The 14,990-nt window shown below is 37.8% G+C and overlaps 2 protein-coding genes across 4 annotated transcripts in view; both read right to left on the bottom strand.

The window, feature by feature from the left end:
- Positions 1-1,969: 1,969 nt before the first annotated feature.
- LOC145985534 (protein GVQW3-like) lies at positions 1,970-2,374 on the bottom strand. The gene has a single exon (XM_083119604.1). The coding sequence runs from the start codon at positions 2,372-2,374 to the stop codon at positions 1,970-1,972; it is 405 nt and encodes a 134-aa protein (XP_082975730.1).
- Positions 2,375-4,977: 2,603 nt separating this feature from the next.
- LOC145985025 (zinc transporter ZIP1-like) overlaps positions 4,978-14,990 on the bottom strand; it is a 41,095-nt gene continuing 31,082 nt past the window's right edge. For 2 of the 3 annotated variants that reach the window (XM_083118533.1, XM_083118532.1), the window contains exon 4: positions 4,978-9,465. In XM_083118533.1, coding sequence (XP_082974659.1) covers positions 8,680-9,465 — 786 coding nt within the window. In that variant the 3' untranslated portion in view covers positions 4,978-8,679. The remainder of the gene's footprint in view (positions 9,466-14,990) is intronic. The other variant, XR_014441385.1, reaches the window with a different exon arrangement.

The following is a 14,990-nucleotide window of genomic DNA, read 5'->3' as shown; positions in this document are numbered from 1 at the left end:
CTTTGAAACTGCAATAGTGATGTCTCTTATAAGTGGATCATATTTAACATGTCCACTGTTTGTCACTGGTAGCAAATATTAATCATGGATTCCGATAATGACTTTATTCCCACCTATACACGTCACATGTCCTAGTTCCACAGATTGACAAGTGGCAGCAGCACTGTGCTGACTGTAGCCATATTGAGCAGTGCACTCTAGAACAATATTCTCACAAAAAGAACAATTTGTGTTCATCAAAATTCAAGTTACGCATGAAAGAAATGCTGTTAAGTGTCACAGAGAACTTGTGCAAGCTTGTTGTGGTGATGAGGCACTTCCAGGGCTGAAGCATGGTCTTAAGAAGAAGCCAAGTAGTGCATGCAGTACTCCAAAAATGAGGGGTGGGCGGTTAAACTAAATTATACAGCCCATTGCTTCAGTTTTCCTTGGAAAGAAAGGGCATTTCAAATAATAATAATATCCCTCAACTCCTCTCTCAACGGACATGCTTCTTATTTCATAATTCTTGGTCACGTTATTGATATAATAAAATACTTGCTATTACTTACAACTTTCCCATATACAATTTGAAATATCCAAGTTTGTTTAGGTAAATTTGCAACACACCAAAAAAAGAGAACACTCACTTCCACACAAATGGAAGATATTCCGAAACTAACAGAAAAGTGATAACAACCAACCTGGTTGTAATAATTATTGTTCACTGGAGAGTAAAATAACTGACTTGAGACTTAAAATTAAATTAAGCTTTGGATACATAGGTCATTACAACAGGAAGAAAATGCACCTGTTCATTTTCTGATAATGTATCACACTGATAAAATAGCATAGGGTTATTCCATGTGAAATCACCTCTGCCTTACACATCTTTTCATTCATAATAGCTACTAACAGACTTACTATGCCATTTGCATGATGTGATTAATAACTACAATAATTTTAGTTGGATGAGAGTTCATTAAAAGGAAATATTTATTTGTAACCAACAATACAAATTTACCTTTTTTGCTCAAATTCCCAGTTATCCATGAAATATCAATCTCAATGTTTTTTACAGTTACCTCTCCGAGTATTCTTTGTGCTTTAAATATCAAATTTCTATTAGGTCCCCACCAGAGATATAGGGGCTCAAAATTTGAAAAAAAAAAAAAAAAATCTAAACCATAACTAAAAAGAGCAGAGCTCAAATATTTTCTGCTAAAACTTTGAATGTACAAGGTAGAATCAAAAAGTAAGGTAACAAGTTTTTTTCCACAGAAACCTTTATGTCGTGGTTGCCTAAACTCTGACAGGGTATACATGACACTGCACACTAACATTCCACATAGTCACCATATTTGTCTAAGCACGTGTTCCAGTGGGTGACCAATGCATCAATGCCACGAGTGAAGAAATCAGTGTCAAGGCTGTCCAACCAGGTTTTCACTGCATCCTGTGCCTCTTGCACTGTGTTGAAGCGTCGTCCTCGAAGAAGCTTCTTCATTGGTCCGAACAGATGGAAATCGCTGGGTGCAAGATCAGGGCTGTATGTGGGGTGTTCCAAAACCTCCCAGTGGAAACGTGTGACATGGTCACGGGTGAGCTGCGCTGTGTGAGGTCGAGCGTTGTCGTGTAACAACAATACACCCTCCCCGAGTGCTCCAGGTTGTTTCCGACGTATGGCCTCTTTCAATCTGTCCAATGTCTGGCAGTAGGTCACAGCATTGACAGTGGTACCACGTGGAAGGAATTCCAGGTGAATCACACCAAGGTGGTCCCAAAAGATCGTGGCCATTGTTTTCCTTGCACATGTTACTGTTTTAAACTTTTTAGATGGGGGCAATGATGGATGTTTCCACAACATGGAGGAGCGTTTGGATTCCGGTGTCCACAATGGCACAGGTGTCTCATCACCCGTAATGATGAGATACAGAAATGACGACCCTTCTTGTTGATAACGGATCAGGTGGTTCAGACTCATGCCCATTCATCTGCCTTTGTCATAATCAGTGAGATTTCTTGGTACCCAATGTGCACACACTTTGCGGTAGCCAAGCGTGTTGTGCACAGAACCATACGAAATGTTCAGTGCATCTGCAATGTGTGACAGTGTGATTCGCCTATCCTCCCTAATCATTCCCTCCACTTGACAAATGTTCTGGTCGGTAGCTGAAGTTGACGGTCTGCCACTTCGCTGATCATCATTAATGTCAGTCCTACCATTTTCAAACTCCTTACACCAACACCACACTTGTTTCCTGGATAACACTTTGTTTCCATACACCTCCACAAGTTCCCGATGGATCTCGGCTGGTTTCTTCCCCTTCGCATGCAAAAACCTGATCACACTTCGCACTTCCACATTTGACCATGTTTCCAGTAACCCTGCCATCTTCGAACTGCGATTCTCTGCAACTGTGTCACCGTGCTGCTCTCTAGCGGTCACCAGGAATACTATCCATCAATACCTACAACACACACACAAAAAAAAAACAGTTACTAGCATATCGTTGTACATTTTCAGGGCACTTGTTACCTTACTTTTTGATTCTACCTTGTATATGTTTCCTCTAAAAAAAATTACAGTTCTGATGTGACATTACTTCCCTACTAAAGAAAATCCCTTAACATTGATTTTTGTTCAAAATTGAACATCAGTTTTGGCCTTTATTTTCGGCCTTTTGCATTTGAGATTGTGAAAAAAGGTACATTACATAAAATAAAGCTTGAAATGTACTGAAAACATTTTTTTTAACACAGCTTTCTATCATTTTTCTTAGCTGAGTTTTTCTAATTATCACAACTGTCTGCAAAGGCAAAAAATACAGGAAGTCATGAAATAAAAAATGACCAACATTTTTAAACGAAGTCAAGTTTTAGGAAACTAATGCCTGCTTTGAACTACCCTTACATAGGGGTTAGAACAACAAAAATATGAAAATTTTTAAAAATGGTCAAGCAGCCAGTGATGGACCATGCGGTATTAACTGACCCATACACATTCTAGACAAAAACTCTGGCCTTAGTATAAACATCACAGTAATGCTTCTCCCACGTATTCAACATTTCTAATAATATTATGTGTATTCATATTAGTGGTAAATTGCTAGCGTTTTAGGGGCATTTTTCAAATATACAGCTGTGTGCCAGTGGAAACAATGGTTCATGCATTGAATTCTGAAACCTGTCATTTTTATTATGAACAATATTACCTTTCCGATTTTTTATATTATGTTGAACATGTATTGAATGCTGTATAACAATTTTCATTGTGGTAAAGGCTGGGACTCCCTATCAAACAAATTACACAAAATGGAGTGTTTTTTTATCACAAGATATTACTTTATTTAAATATTTTTCTACTTTCTGAGCATGTAAGAATGGTAACACCGGTACTTTCTATTATGACTGTCCTCCTTTCCAGCAATACCTAAATCGTCACAATATTCCACATAGTTTCAGAGATATGGCATATTTTGTGTCATGTTTATTCAACCAGCCAAATTAATGAAAATATTCACATTTTCAAAAATTTGTAACTTTCAACATATTTGTTGGCAAAGTCTAATAAATATTGGGCCAAGTATCTATCAGTAAAAAAAATTCAAGCAAATCCTTGACTATGAAGCAACTTTTTGTCTTTCAATTGGGTGATTTCATGTGGAATGACCCACACCGAATTTTATAGCATTTAGGATTTAACATTTTTACTATTTGCTGGTCTCAGAAGAGAATTTCATTGCATTCTTCAGATCCAATTTTATCCAAAAACCACCAGTTTATTGAACTTGTTTACATGGAAATTCATGATAAATGTCCTGTAAATTATTTGGTAGTTATTAACACTAGCATTATAATTTGAGATGAGCGAGGCCTGAGGTGGACAACAGTCAGCTGTTCTGGAGTTCTTCAAATTCCAGCACTCTCCAGTGCCAGGAACATTCGTCTTAACCCCGAACGTTGACATTATTGACACATTTTACAAATTGTTAAACTTCAAGTAATACTTTGATATTTGTCTACATGGAATTTGGAACAGTTATAATAATTTATTTCAATAATTCTGTGTTTTAAATAAAGCAAATGTTCATCTTTGAGATTGTGTTAACACTTATATGCTTTCTGCTAGTAGTCTCTTCCTTCGTTCAGCTGGGCTTGGCAGAAGCGGAGCTTTTATTTGTGGGTTGGGGACCATACCTTCTCCAGCATTCACCCTTCACCATATGAGCCTTCGGGAGCATTGGTTTCCAGTGTAGGCAGCCACAACAAGGGGATCTGGTGCTTTCTAACGGCTTGCTGAGGGAGTTTGCGGCTGTAAAATTTCACGAAATCGAGGCGATAGAAACTAAATACGGCAATCAACATTAAGTGCATTAAAAATATTTTAATAGTGCAAGCAGTGCTTACATTGCTTGTACTATATCTTCGCCACTGGGCACTTCAATATCACACAGTTGTTAAGTGGTTTACCATACTGATTCGTCAAGACCACGAAAGTTCCAATGAGCACCCAGCAACATTAAAGTGTTTGCAGCTTATTGCTGTATACAGTCCTTTAGTAAATTGCACAAGAATAAATCAAGTCTGAATATTTTGGAAGCTACATATTCGGTTCTCAAATTAATATAATTTTTCGCACGCTGACATTCAATGTGTGGCACGTCATACCATCTTGTTGTTGATAATATTTACGTTAACTCACTATCTTAAATAACTCTCAAATTTACTAGATATGTTCAAGTACACCTCCATAGTAAGGAGGTTGAAAAATATGGGGCAGATGTCGAACAAGGCACACTGAGCCCCAATTTTATCTGAACGTAAAGACTCTGTAAATATTATCATGTGGGTTTTCTCATGTTCATACATTATATATTAATAGTGACAACCAACATACATGAAATTAAAAAAAAAAATCCTGAAATATTCCCAGGAACGATGGATGCATACACAGTATGAGAGGAAAAATAAATGCTTAGAACAATTTATTATTGATTTACTTTATTTCTTAATAATTTGTGCAGAGATTCCTTAAAATATGTTTTACAACTTAGTTTCAAGTTTTGATGTTAAAATATAATTTCCCCTTCTGTAATATTATTACCCCACAAATCAAAAAAGTGCATAACACAAATTAAATTATCATTTATATACACTTGCACATAAATATGGAAGTAAAATTTGTGATTGTTCACATTTCTGTACTTTGATATGAACTCTCACTTCCCACAATCACAGTAACCCTTTAAGATGAACATATTTAGGTTCAAATATTCTCAAGGAAGTAAATATTTTTGGCTTCATAAATATTGTAAATAGAGTACAAAAATAAAAATACCTACGTATAATAAGTTTAGCAGCCTTTTCAAGCAACTGCATTCAGCTTTGCATTTTCTTGTTTTTGTTGGAACGCTGTCAATCACAGCACAAAAACAAAGTAATATCAGTGTGATCTTTTTTTGTTCATTTGGAAATTTATGAGATATATTTATAGTATTGAGTATATACCAGCAGTATGACTGTGTGTATATGTGTTTGTGCCCTTACACTGCATAGTAGTGATGTATTTTGCTATTTTTTATTGCATACAAGAATACTTTGTGTCCAACCCATAACATGCAAAAACATACAAGAGCTGTACCAAACATAATGTAAAAGTGGGACTATTCTCTTTTTATTAATTGACACAGGTCATTCAAATTTCACATGTTGGTAGAGAGTGCTCTTCCTTGCTGGTAAAATAATGGGTTCGAAGCAGCAGCATCATTGAGATCTTGACAAAGGAAGGGTACAAGCTGTCTGACATCCACAGAAGGGTACAGAATGTTTATGGAGATGACACACTAATAACACCAATGTGCGTAGACAGATGAAGTTTAAGAAGCACTGAAGACCAAGTGGTGGGAGACCTCAATTGCAACATTAATCATCAGAAAGTGGATAAATTGATTCTCCTAGACAGAGAAGTCACAATCCTTGAATTATTTTCCTGTAATTTACGGTTATTACAAGCATAAGAAAACAGTTTTTCATTGTGACATTTCAGGAGAACACACGCTCCTTCATCAGACATTTATTTTCATTTTGACTAAAGATACAGTTATAACAATGGTTAGCAATTTTTTAAACAAAAAGAATCCATTATATAATAGATGTTGTCAATGTTACATTGTTGTAACATAGCAACTTAACTGTGAAAAGAAGCAGTCTGTTTTATTTTTATTTCAGATAAAAAAATTTTGATCACATTATTTTTTTTATTTAAAATTATGAATCCCAAATATCATCAGGTAATTCAAAGTCATCACTGTTTTCACAAAATCTCTTGACGTTTTCTGTTACATTAAATTTTAAACATGGTGGCTTACTCCATTTGTGGAAAAGAAAACTCCATACTGGATCTATGTTACCATTTTCATTATTTAATTTATTCCAGTGTTCTTCTGCAATGAACGAAGCTTCCCAGACATTCGACTCTATGTTTCCCATCAATCTTTTTAAAACCCTTCTCTTTTTAATCAAATCCTTCTCTTCGATGATGTGAGCTGACAAACCTGTTCTTGCCATCTTATTGCCATTTTCCTTGCTGTTTGTCACAACGAAAAACTGTTTTCTTATGCTTGTAATAACTGTAAACTACAGGAAAATAATTCTACAATGCAAGCAATGCGTACATACAAGAAAAACAATCCTTGAAACTGCTGTATAATTGGACTGTCGTCACAATGCCAGGCAGAAGGTGGTGGAAGACTTTGGGTATCAAAAGTAAGTGCAAAGAGAGTACTTCAGTCGTTGACATTTGATATGAAGGAGAGAAGGGTGGAAGTCTGCTATGATCTGCTGGAAATGTTTGAAGGCAATGGAAACTTTTTTTTGTCTTCCCCCCCTCCCTCCACGATCTGGTGACGGGAAATGGAACATCAGCATATCATTATGATCTGAAAATGAAAAGTCAGTCCCCTGAATGGTGTCACAGCCAGTAGCGGCTTCTGCCTATTCACACGTGCACACCCAAATAAATCTGTAATGCAAATCATTATTATTATACTTATTTATTGAACTCTATCTCCTTCGAAACATCAAGTGTTCTCAGACCGCTCCACCAACAAGAGAGATGGTGGAGAAGCCTGTGATCAGTGATATCAACCTGCATAGACCGAGCCGCGCTAGGGGCTTGGAACACAATGTTAGTTTCGCACCCAATGACACTGTTGCAGCAGTCACGTAGAAGATGCTGATTTGAGTCTTTTGGCTTGGACCAAGAGGGGAGGTTGCATCATTTAGGAAAGCCGTGAACGCAGCAATCGGTGTGTTAGCAAATGTAGTGTTGCAAACCCATTCCATTGGAGATCCTGTGACTGAGTCGAGGCAACCCATACATCATTGCAAATTGAGGGATTTTTTTTAGAAAAGGGAAAATTTGATGGTATATTGTCCCTCTCATTCTGTCCCGAGCATGATAGGGAGGGAGGAAAGGGGGGAGGGGCAACTGAAACCGAAACGGGTGTTTTAAGCATGCCTTTGCTTAGTGCATCTTGGCCAAAATAAATGGTCTCTGTGGTTCAGTAGCCGAATTATCAACCCACGCGGAGGAAGTGTGCATCAATCAGTCAGCTGTTTTGATTGTATGTCGTCTGTTACTGCGTTGCAAAATTGTTTAGCGCTGTCAAAAGGTCATACCTGTTTCATTGCAAAGTGTTTGATTTCATGATGAATAGGGAAACTATACATAGCAAAAGCAGAGACTTAATATTTAACGTTGTTGAATTTTTGAAGGGAAGTTAGCTACAAAGTCTGTAGCAACTGAAGTAATATATGGATATGGTGGAAGGGAAGGACATTCTGAAGTACGAAGCAGAGCAGTGTGGACTGAGTGAGTACTGTAATTTTCTTTAAGATTTATTATTCTCTTGATTTTGCTTGATTTGATCAGTCTCTCATTAGAAATAAACAACGGCTAGATAGATCACAACTGATTTCCTCCATGTGGTAGTTGGATTGGCTTCTTTGTTGTACGCTAATTCTCCTTGTTCATTAATATCAGCAGAGTGGAGGAGGAAGTTTTTACGAAATATTTTGCAAATCGACAATAGTATTGATATACTATGTATATTTCTATGTTTTGAGTAATTTTATCAGGTTATCGAATGCGGAATTACATATTGCACAATAACACCACTCTTCTCATGATTGGCTGGATAATTTCTGAAATATTTTAAATTTGTAAAAAAAATCATGAAATATAACTGTCATAGCCTCATTTTCAGTGAAAGGTGATCAAAACTTGGGTTGGCAATATATTAAGCATCATTATGTATGCAAAAACAGGTGCAAGTATTTCATAGGGGTGGTGTAACACTTCTGGATGCGAGCCTGAAGTCCACACCCATAGAACCAGACCACGAGCCGCCACTGGTGACAGCTATTCTCCAAGATCTAAGAAGGCTGTGAAGAAGTGGGTACAACAGTGAACACCTGAATTTTTTCGAAGAAGATTCAACAGTTGACTTCGCTTGTGATGGAAAACATGTTGAGTAATACCTCAGTACAGAGAAAGACTCACTCTACCAACAAGTGCAAATTTGAATGACCTCTGTCAGTTAATGAAAAAGTTATACCCACATTTGTATTACTTTTGGTACAGCCCTCAAATTTTAGTTAACAAAATAATAATTTGAGCTACTTTTCAAGGTCCTGTCAATTTCCAGGATTTGGCAATGGCTCTTTGTAGCATCTAGGTTTCTGGACATCTGGATCAAGAAACAAGACTCCACATACAACTGAGAATCCAATAAGCACAGTCAACAACTTAAGCAATCTATCATGTCCATGGTTCAATTCATGAGGAAGCACCTCAAAAAAAGTTACATACAAAAATGTTCCACACGCAAGCCCTTGCAGTATGCCATTGATAGCAGAAGAGTGCACATTGTGTCCAAATTCTTCGACTCCCATTGCAATTCCAAGACCTATTGGTGATGTCACGCAGAAGAGAAGATTTGATTTCAATATAGCTCCAATGGAGAGTTTGCTCTGGACTAGATTCAATCCCAAACTAAATGCAATTATTGTTTTGTGTAGCACAACAGCTGCACACACCTGTAGAACGGCATCCACGGTAGGCTGCAGCCCTATGGCGAGTCCTTCAAATGTTGAGTGCAACGAGAGAGACATTAATAAAAGAAGCGACCTAAAGCTGGAATGTGGAATTTCAGTCTCGATGCCGTGGCTCTGACTATGTCCCATGACATATTCCTGACTTGACTCAAGTTGAGGTTGATCGCTGATGCCTTCTATGCTGTTGTGTCTCTGAAATGGCCGAGGAACTTCCGATGCATCGACAAGATGTGGTCCTTCTAATGTCTGCGTTGTCTCCTTAAAATCTAAAACTATTTGCTCGGTAATCAATACCAAGAAAAATCCAAATACAACAACAAACTCTGGTACAGGAAATGAAATATTCACGTTCCCTGCATCCAGTGCCTGAAATACAGAAATAAAGGCAATTAATATAACATGAAGAGAGATACAGGGTAAAGAACTTCAAAAGAGTTAACCTAACATTCATACTTTATACTTTCATCTCATTTAGATGAAATGGCAGATGTGACTTATTATGAACATCTTATTCAAGGATGTTACCATGGCAATATTAATACATTTGGAACCTTAAATGCACTTATGTTTTATGAGATGTGTTTCTACTAGTTTTTCTGTATTGTTCAGTTTTAAAACTCAAAGTAATTATATTATGAAATATTAAGAAAACAACGTTTATTTGTTCTGCTATGTTTCAGTTCCATGCATCTTGTCAAGCTCCCAGACTGTCTAAATATACTCTATGTGATCAGAAGTATCCGGACACCCACCTCAAAATAAAGTACAAGTTTGGGCAACCCTACATTGGGAACACTGACAGTCAATACAGTGGGGGCCCACCCTTAGCCTTGATGACAGCGTTCACTCTCACAGGCATACTTTCAATCAGGTGCCGGAAGGTTTCCTGAGGAATGGCAGCCCATTCCTCGCAGAGCGCCAAAATGAGAAGAGGTATTGATGTGGACCGGTGTGGACTAGCACGAAGTCTGCATTCCAAAACATCCCAGAGATGTTCTATGGGTTTCAAATCAGGACTCTGCGCAGGCCAGTCCATTAGTGGGTCGTTGTTGTTGTCAAACCACTCCCCCACAAGCCCTGCAGTATGGACGGGTGCTCGGTAATGTTGAAAGACACAATGGTGATCCCCGAACTGGACTTCGACGATAGGCAGCATGAAAGCTGTTAAAATGTTAACGTAAGCTTGTGCCGTGACATTGCCATGTAAAGCAACAAGGGGGCCAAGCCGCCTCCAGGAGAAACATGACCACACTGTAACCCGCCACCTCAGAATTTCACTGTCGGCACTATACAGACTGGTAGATGTCGTTCACCAGGCATTCGCCACACCCACACCCTACCATCGGATAGCCACATTGTGTACTGTGATTCATCACTCCACAGAACGGTTTTCCACTGTTCTATGGTCCAGTTTCGACGCTCTTTGCATCACACGAGGCGGCCTTTTTCGATTTGTCTGTGTGATGTTTGACTTATGGCCAGCTGCTCGGCCATGGAAACCAAGTTGCCACACCTTGCGCCAAACAATAATGGTGCTTGGAGTAGATCCTGATGCAGTTCGGAATTCCTGTGTGACGGTGGCGATGGATGATTGACGATAATGCTGTACGACCCTCTTTAACACTCGATGGTCTCTGGAAGTCAACATGGGAGATTGTCCTGCACGCTTTTGGATTGTACACATCCCTTCACTATAACATTGGAAACAGTGGACAGAGGGATGTGGAAATCTCACACACAGACTTCCTACACAAGTGGCACCCAACCAACTGACCACGTTGAAAGTCTGTGAGTTCCTCAGACCATACCATACTGCTGTCTCACACTGTCTGCAGACTACTGAGTTCGCTGACTATGTGTTCCACGCGGTAGATGGCAGTACTGTGTCGCCCTCTATGATAAACATACGTTTCGCAGTGTGTCCGGATACTTTTGATCACATAGAGTATCTCATCTCAGATCAATGTACATTCTCCGAACTCTTTGAGAGCCTCGTCTGGAATTCTGAAAGTTATGTGGTAACAGCGGCACTTGGGGTAGCAACTGATTATGGGTAAATCTTTAAAATATTGTGCAAGTGCCCCCTCCCTTTACACACACAAATAGCGTAGACTGCAATAAAAATTTCGATGGAAGTGATAATTTGGCACAAAGTCTGACTTTTATCTATCTGTATCTGCAAATTGCTGAATCCTCTATGAAGTTTCACTTAAAAAATTAAACATCATTTGCATCTAACTTTATAGTAGATACTATCAAATATGATTGATTGATTTAGTTTATTTTACTTTGCGTTTTGTGCCTCTGGGCTAATTTGAGAAGATGGGGATGAGTGATGAAATTGATGAATGGACATTCACAAACAAACCAAGCCCGAGCGGGATTCGAACCCGGGACCCTTGGCATCGTAGCACGATGTGCTAACCACTTGGCCACAGGGTCCGGCCCTATCAAATATGAGTCCTCCTCATCACAATTAAAGAGGTGCTAAATAAACAAATACAAACTTTAGGCTTGTGCTTTGGATGACTGAAAACCTTGTCATTGCACTCAAACATATAAGCATCAAAGGTTCACCAAAGGGAATTATGTGGGTCAGAACCATTCTTTGAATCTAATATTTTTGAAAAGCGTAAGTCACTACAATTATTCTGCTTGATTTTCGTACTCATAATGACATTCAAAGTAGTTTTTCAGCAAGCTAACTCCCCCCTCCCTTTCTGGTTGCACCTATGCAGCTTTTTTTTTTTTAAAGCACTTTTTGAAAACAATAAACACTTCCAAGAAGTGCCTTGGATTCAAATTCCAAGTACAGCATGAATGTTTGTTATTTACTAGAGTACCTTCCTTACTGGGAAAAGAAAAAGAAAAGATATTTCCAGTAATTTATCTGCACTCAAAATATGTACTTTCCCATTTCATGCATATAACACTTGAAGCCATTTGAGCGTATCATGATATAATGCATAAATATAATGTGTAAAATTTGTGGTGTAAATATTGTAATTACTCCACTGCCCAAGTCCCTGAAAGGGAATCTGGAGAAATCAATTTGCTGTCAGTCTATACTGGACTACATGAAAGCATGGCCTTTGAACCATTGCATAGGCCAGTGTGTTGGAGGCACGGGGGTGAGGAAGTAGAAATATAAATCTTCTGTTTTCCTTTCAATGGCAGTCTCTGCCTGAAACTGGTTGAGAGCTCAAGAAGTTTGTTGGAAGAGTGCTCTTTCTAGACTGTCTGCATGGGTGTCGCCAAAACGTTTTGCAGGGGGAGGGGGGGGGTTGGGTAAATGATAAAAGTTGAATTGTAGAAAAATAATAAGTATTATTACCACGGTTATGAATGTTATTATACAATCATAAATATTATAAACTAAAAAAAAAATAATTATTATACAAATGGGGAGACTCGATCCACCAAACAAGTATATACCAGCACAACTATTTTCTATTATTACTTTTGCATTTTATGCAGTTGGTATCTGAAATGCATTTTGATATTAACTCTTGCACGTCTCATTCAAGAAAAGCTTTAATTGTTAGGGTGATCTTTTTTTTTAATAAAGTTTGTTGTGTGACCTCTCACCTACAACTGTAATTATTACAATTTTGAAAACTGTGGGACCATTTGTTCTTTGGATGAAATGGTAGACTATAACCTTGTTCCTGTATTTTCACTCAATGTTTTCGATCCAATGCATCTTTACTTTCATTTGTCTGTTTGAATACTAACTAAATGAACTTTATTTCTATTCTTAACAATAAGAGTAAAAAACTTTCGCCTTTCTTGTATCTTTAAATGAACGATGTCAATTTCCACCGGCCCGTTCGACATGCAAAGAAACAAACTAAAGAATTTCGTAAAATAAACTACATTAATTCACTAACAAATATGTTCTCTGGAAAAGCAAACAATACTAACAACATAGTGCATTGCAATGTATAGGGGACATCTTTCCTACTTTTTAACTAGATATACAGTAAAACCTCATTAATCAGGACTAATGGGGGGATAAGATGACTGGTTTAACGAAAGTCCGGATTAACTGAAATAACCTAAACGAACAGTAGAAAGTGCATTAAAACTCAGTTTATAGCAACAAAACACGTCTATTATGGTGTATTTAAAGGGCATAGACCTAAATACAAGTCTGCAGGAAACAGAATTTCATTCGTTGGGAAGTTCTCCCCTGGACGTTGGATGTACGTATTCTTAGCCATTACGGAGCAATATGACGAATGCGATTGTTGACTTCTAGCCACATTTAAAACCTTGTTTTTTTTTGCCTGTCCAGATTAAGCAAAGTCCAGCTTATCGGGGTCCATATTAACGAGGTTTTACTGTAATAACTTCTTATAAAATAAAACACTTCATAATCAGATGCATAATCATTGCTAGTTTTAAAACAAGTCTTGGCTAGCTGTGGATCGAGGCTTTAAAATAAAGAAAGTGGTAGTGCAAATGTTGATATTTTGTAATATATTATTGCAAAATACAAGATTTCAAGGTTTTATTTTCTAAATGCTTCCTTTTTCTCTTTACCATTTCATACACATATACATACAACAAACAAACTAGAGGAAGGAAAAACATCATTTGTGGAGAGGAGGTAACAAAGAAATATCCACACCATAACCCAAGCACAGGATTTGTTTTTCTGCTTTTATGTTCTATATTTATGTAATTTTTCAATATTTCTTAATCAATGAGGACATGGATAAGACTCTTTCTATTTCTGTGATTTTACATCACGTTTCTACATCTTAGATTAGTGGTGACAAAATGAGAATGAATGATGGGAGAAAAACAATGATATAATCAATCAATTATTTATTTGAACATGTCTGTGACATAAAATTTTAAAGAAATACATGTAAACGAGTTACTAGCGTTACCCACAAGACTTACTTTTCAAGATTATGTTTAGAGACTAGATTTTAAAGGGAAGTCCTTTGTTATTTTTCAACACGGATCATGGAATAAAATAACAACAGTGTTGATAATTCCAACATATAAATAACAACAGTGTTGATAATTCCAACAAAACATTCAACTACATTCTACCATACCTTCCCTCAATGAGTGTTGGGAGCATGTTGCATGATTGTTGCAACAATACGATCTGGGCTTAAGCAGTAACAAACGCATTGTAAGTGGCATGCCTGTTGAGTTGAAAGTGTATTTATCTGCTAGATTTAGACTTATATTGTGAAGTATTTTTAGAATAGTTTTAACTTTACTGTGTGACAGTGACAACAGTATTGAGTGTCAGTGAAATGGCAAAGTCAGGTACAAGTAGCAGAAAGCTACAGGGAGGTTATTTCAGTCGTTCACCGCCAGAGTGACGGCCGTTCGTCGGACTCTTCATGCAACAGGTCCCGGCAAATTGCGTTCAGGAAGTCCGTAACAGAAACAGCTTGTTTTCTAATGTTTCCACTTTTCACAATTACAGTTACAATTACAATTGAAATAAGCACGTACCTTGTCGCAAGTATGCTGGAAAAGGTGTCCTCTCAAATACAAATATTTCTGACATCTAATCTTAGATTAGTCATCGCTACTTTATCCTCAGTTGTCGCGACAGCGCCGGCAGCTTATCGGGGGTTGGGTGAGTTGTCAGCCGCGAGAGGGCGCTTCATACTGCACGTGTCGGCAGTGATGCCAACCGTAGGGACATGTCCCTAAGCATAGGGACTTTTCACTAAATTTCGCCCGCGTAGGAACGTAGGGACAGATTTTGCCAAATGAGGGAAAACGTAGGTACTTTTTTCAATCTCGGTAAATGACATTTTATGAATTAGTTTATCTGGATACTTTAGCGAAGAGGAGAAAAAAGAACTAACTAACAAATCTCCATCAGAATTTTGGAACATGTTATCGGTTACCAA

Source organism: Lepisma saccharinum, chromosome 3 (assembly GCF_977018435.1).
Source record: "Lepisma saccharinum chromosome 3, izLepSacc3.1, whole genome shotgun sequence".
NCBI lineage: Eukaryota > Metazoa > Arthropoda > Insecta > Zygentoma > Lepismatidae > Lepisma > Lepisma saccharinum.
The sequence above is the reverse complement of the archived record's forward strand: the minus strand, read 5'-3'. Positions and strand labels throughout refer to the sequence as shown.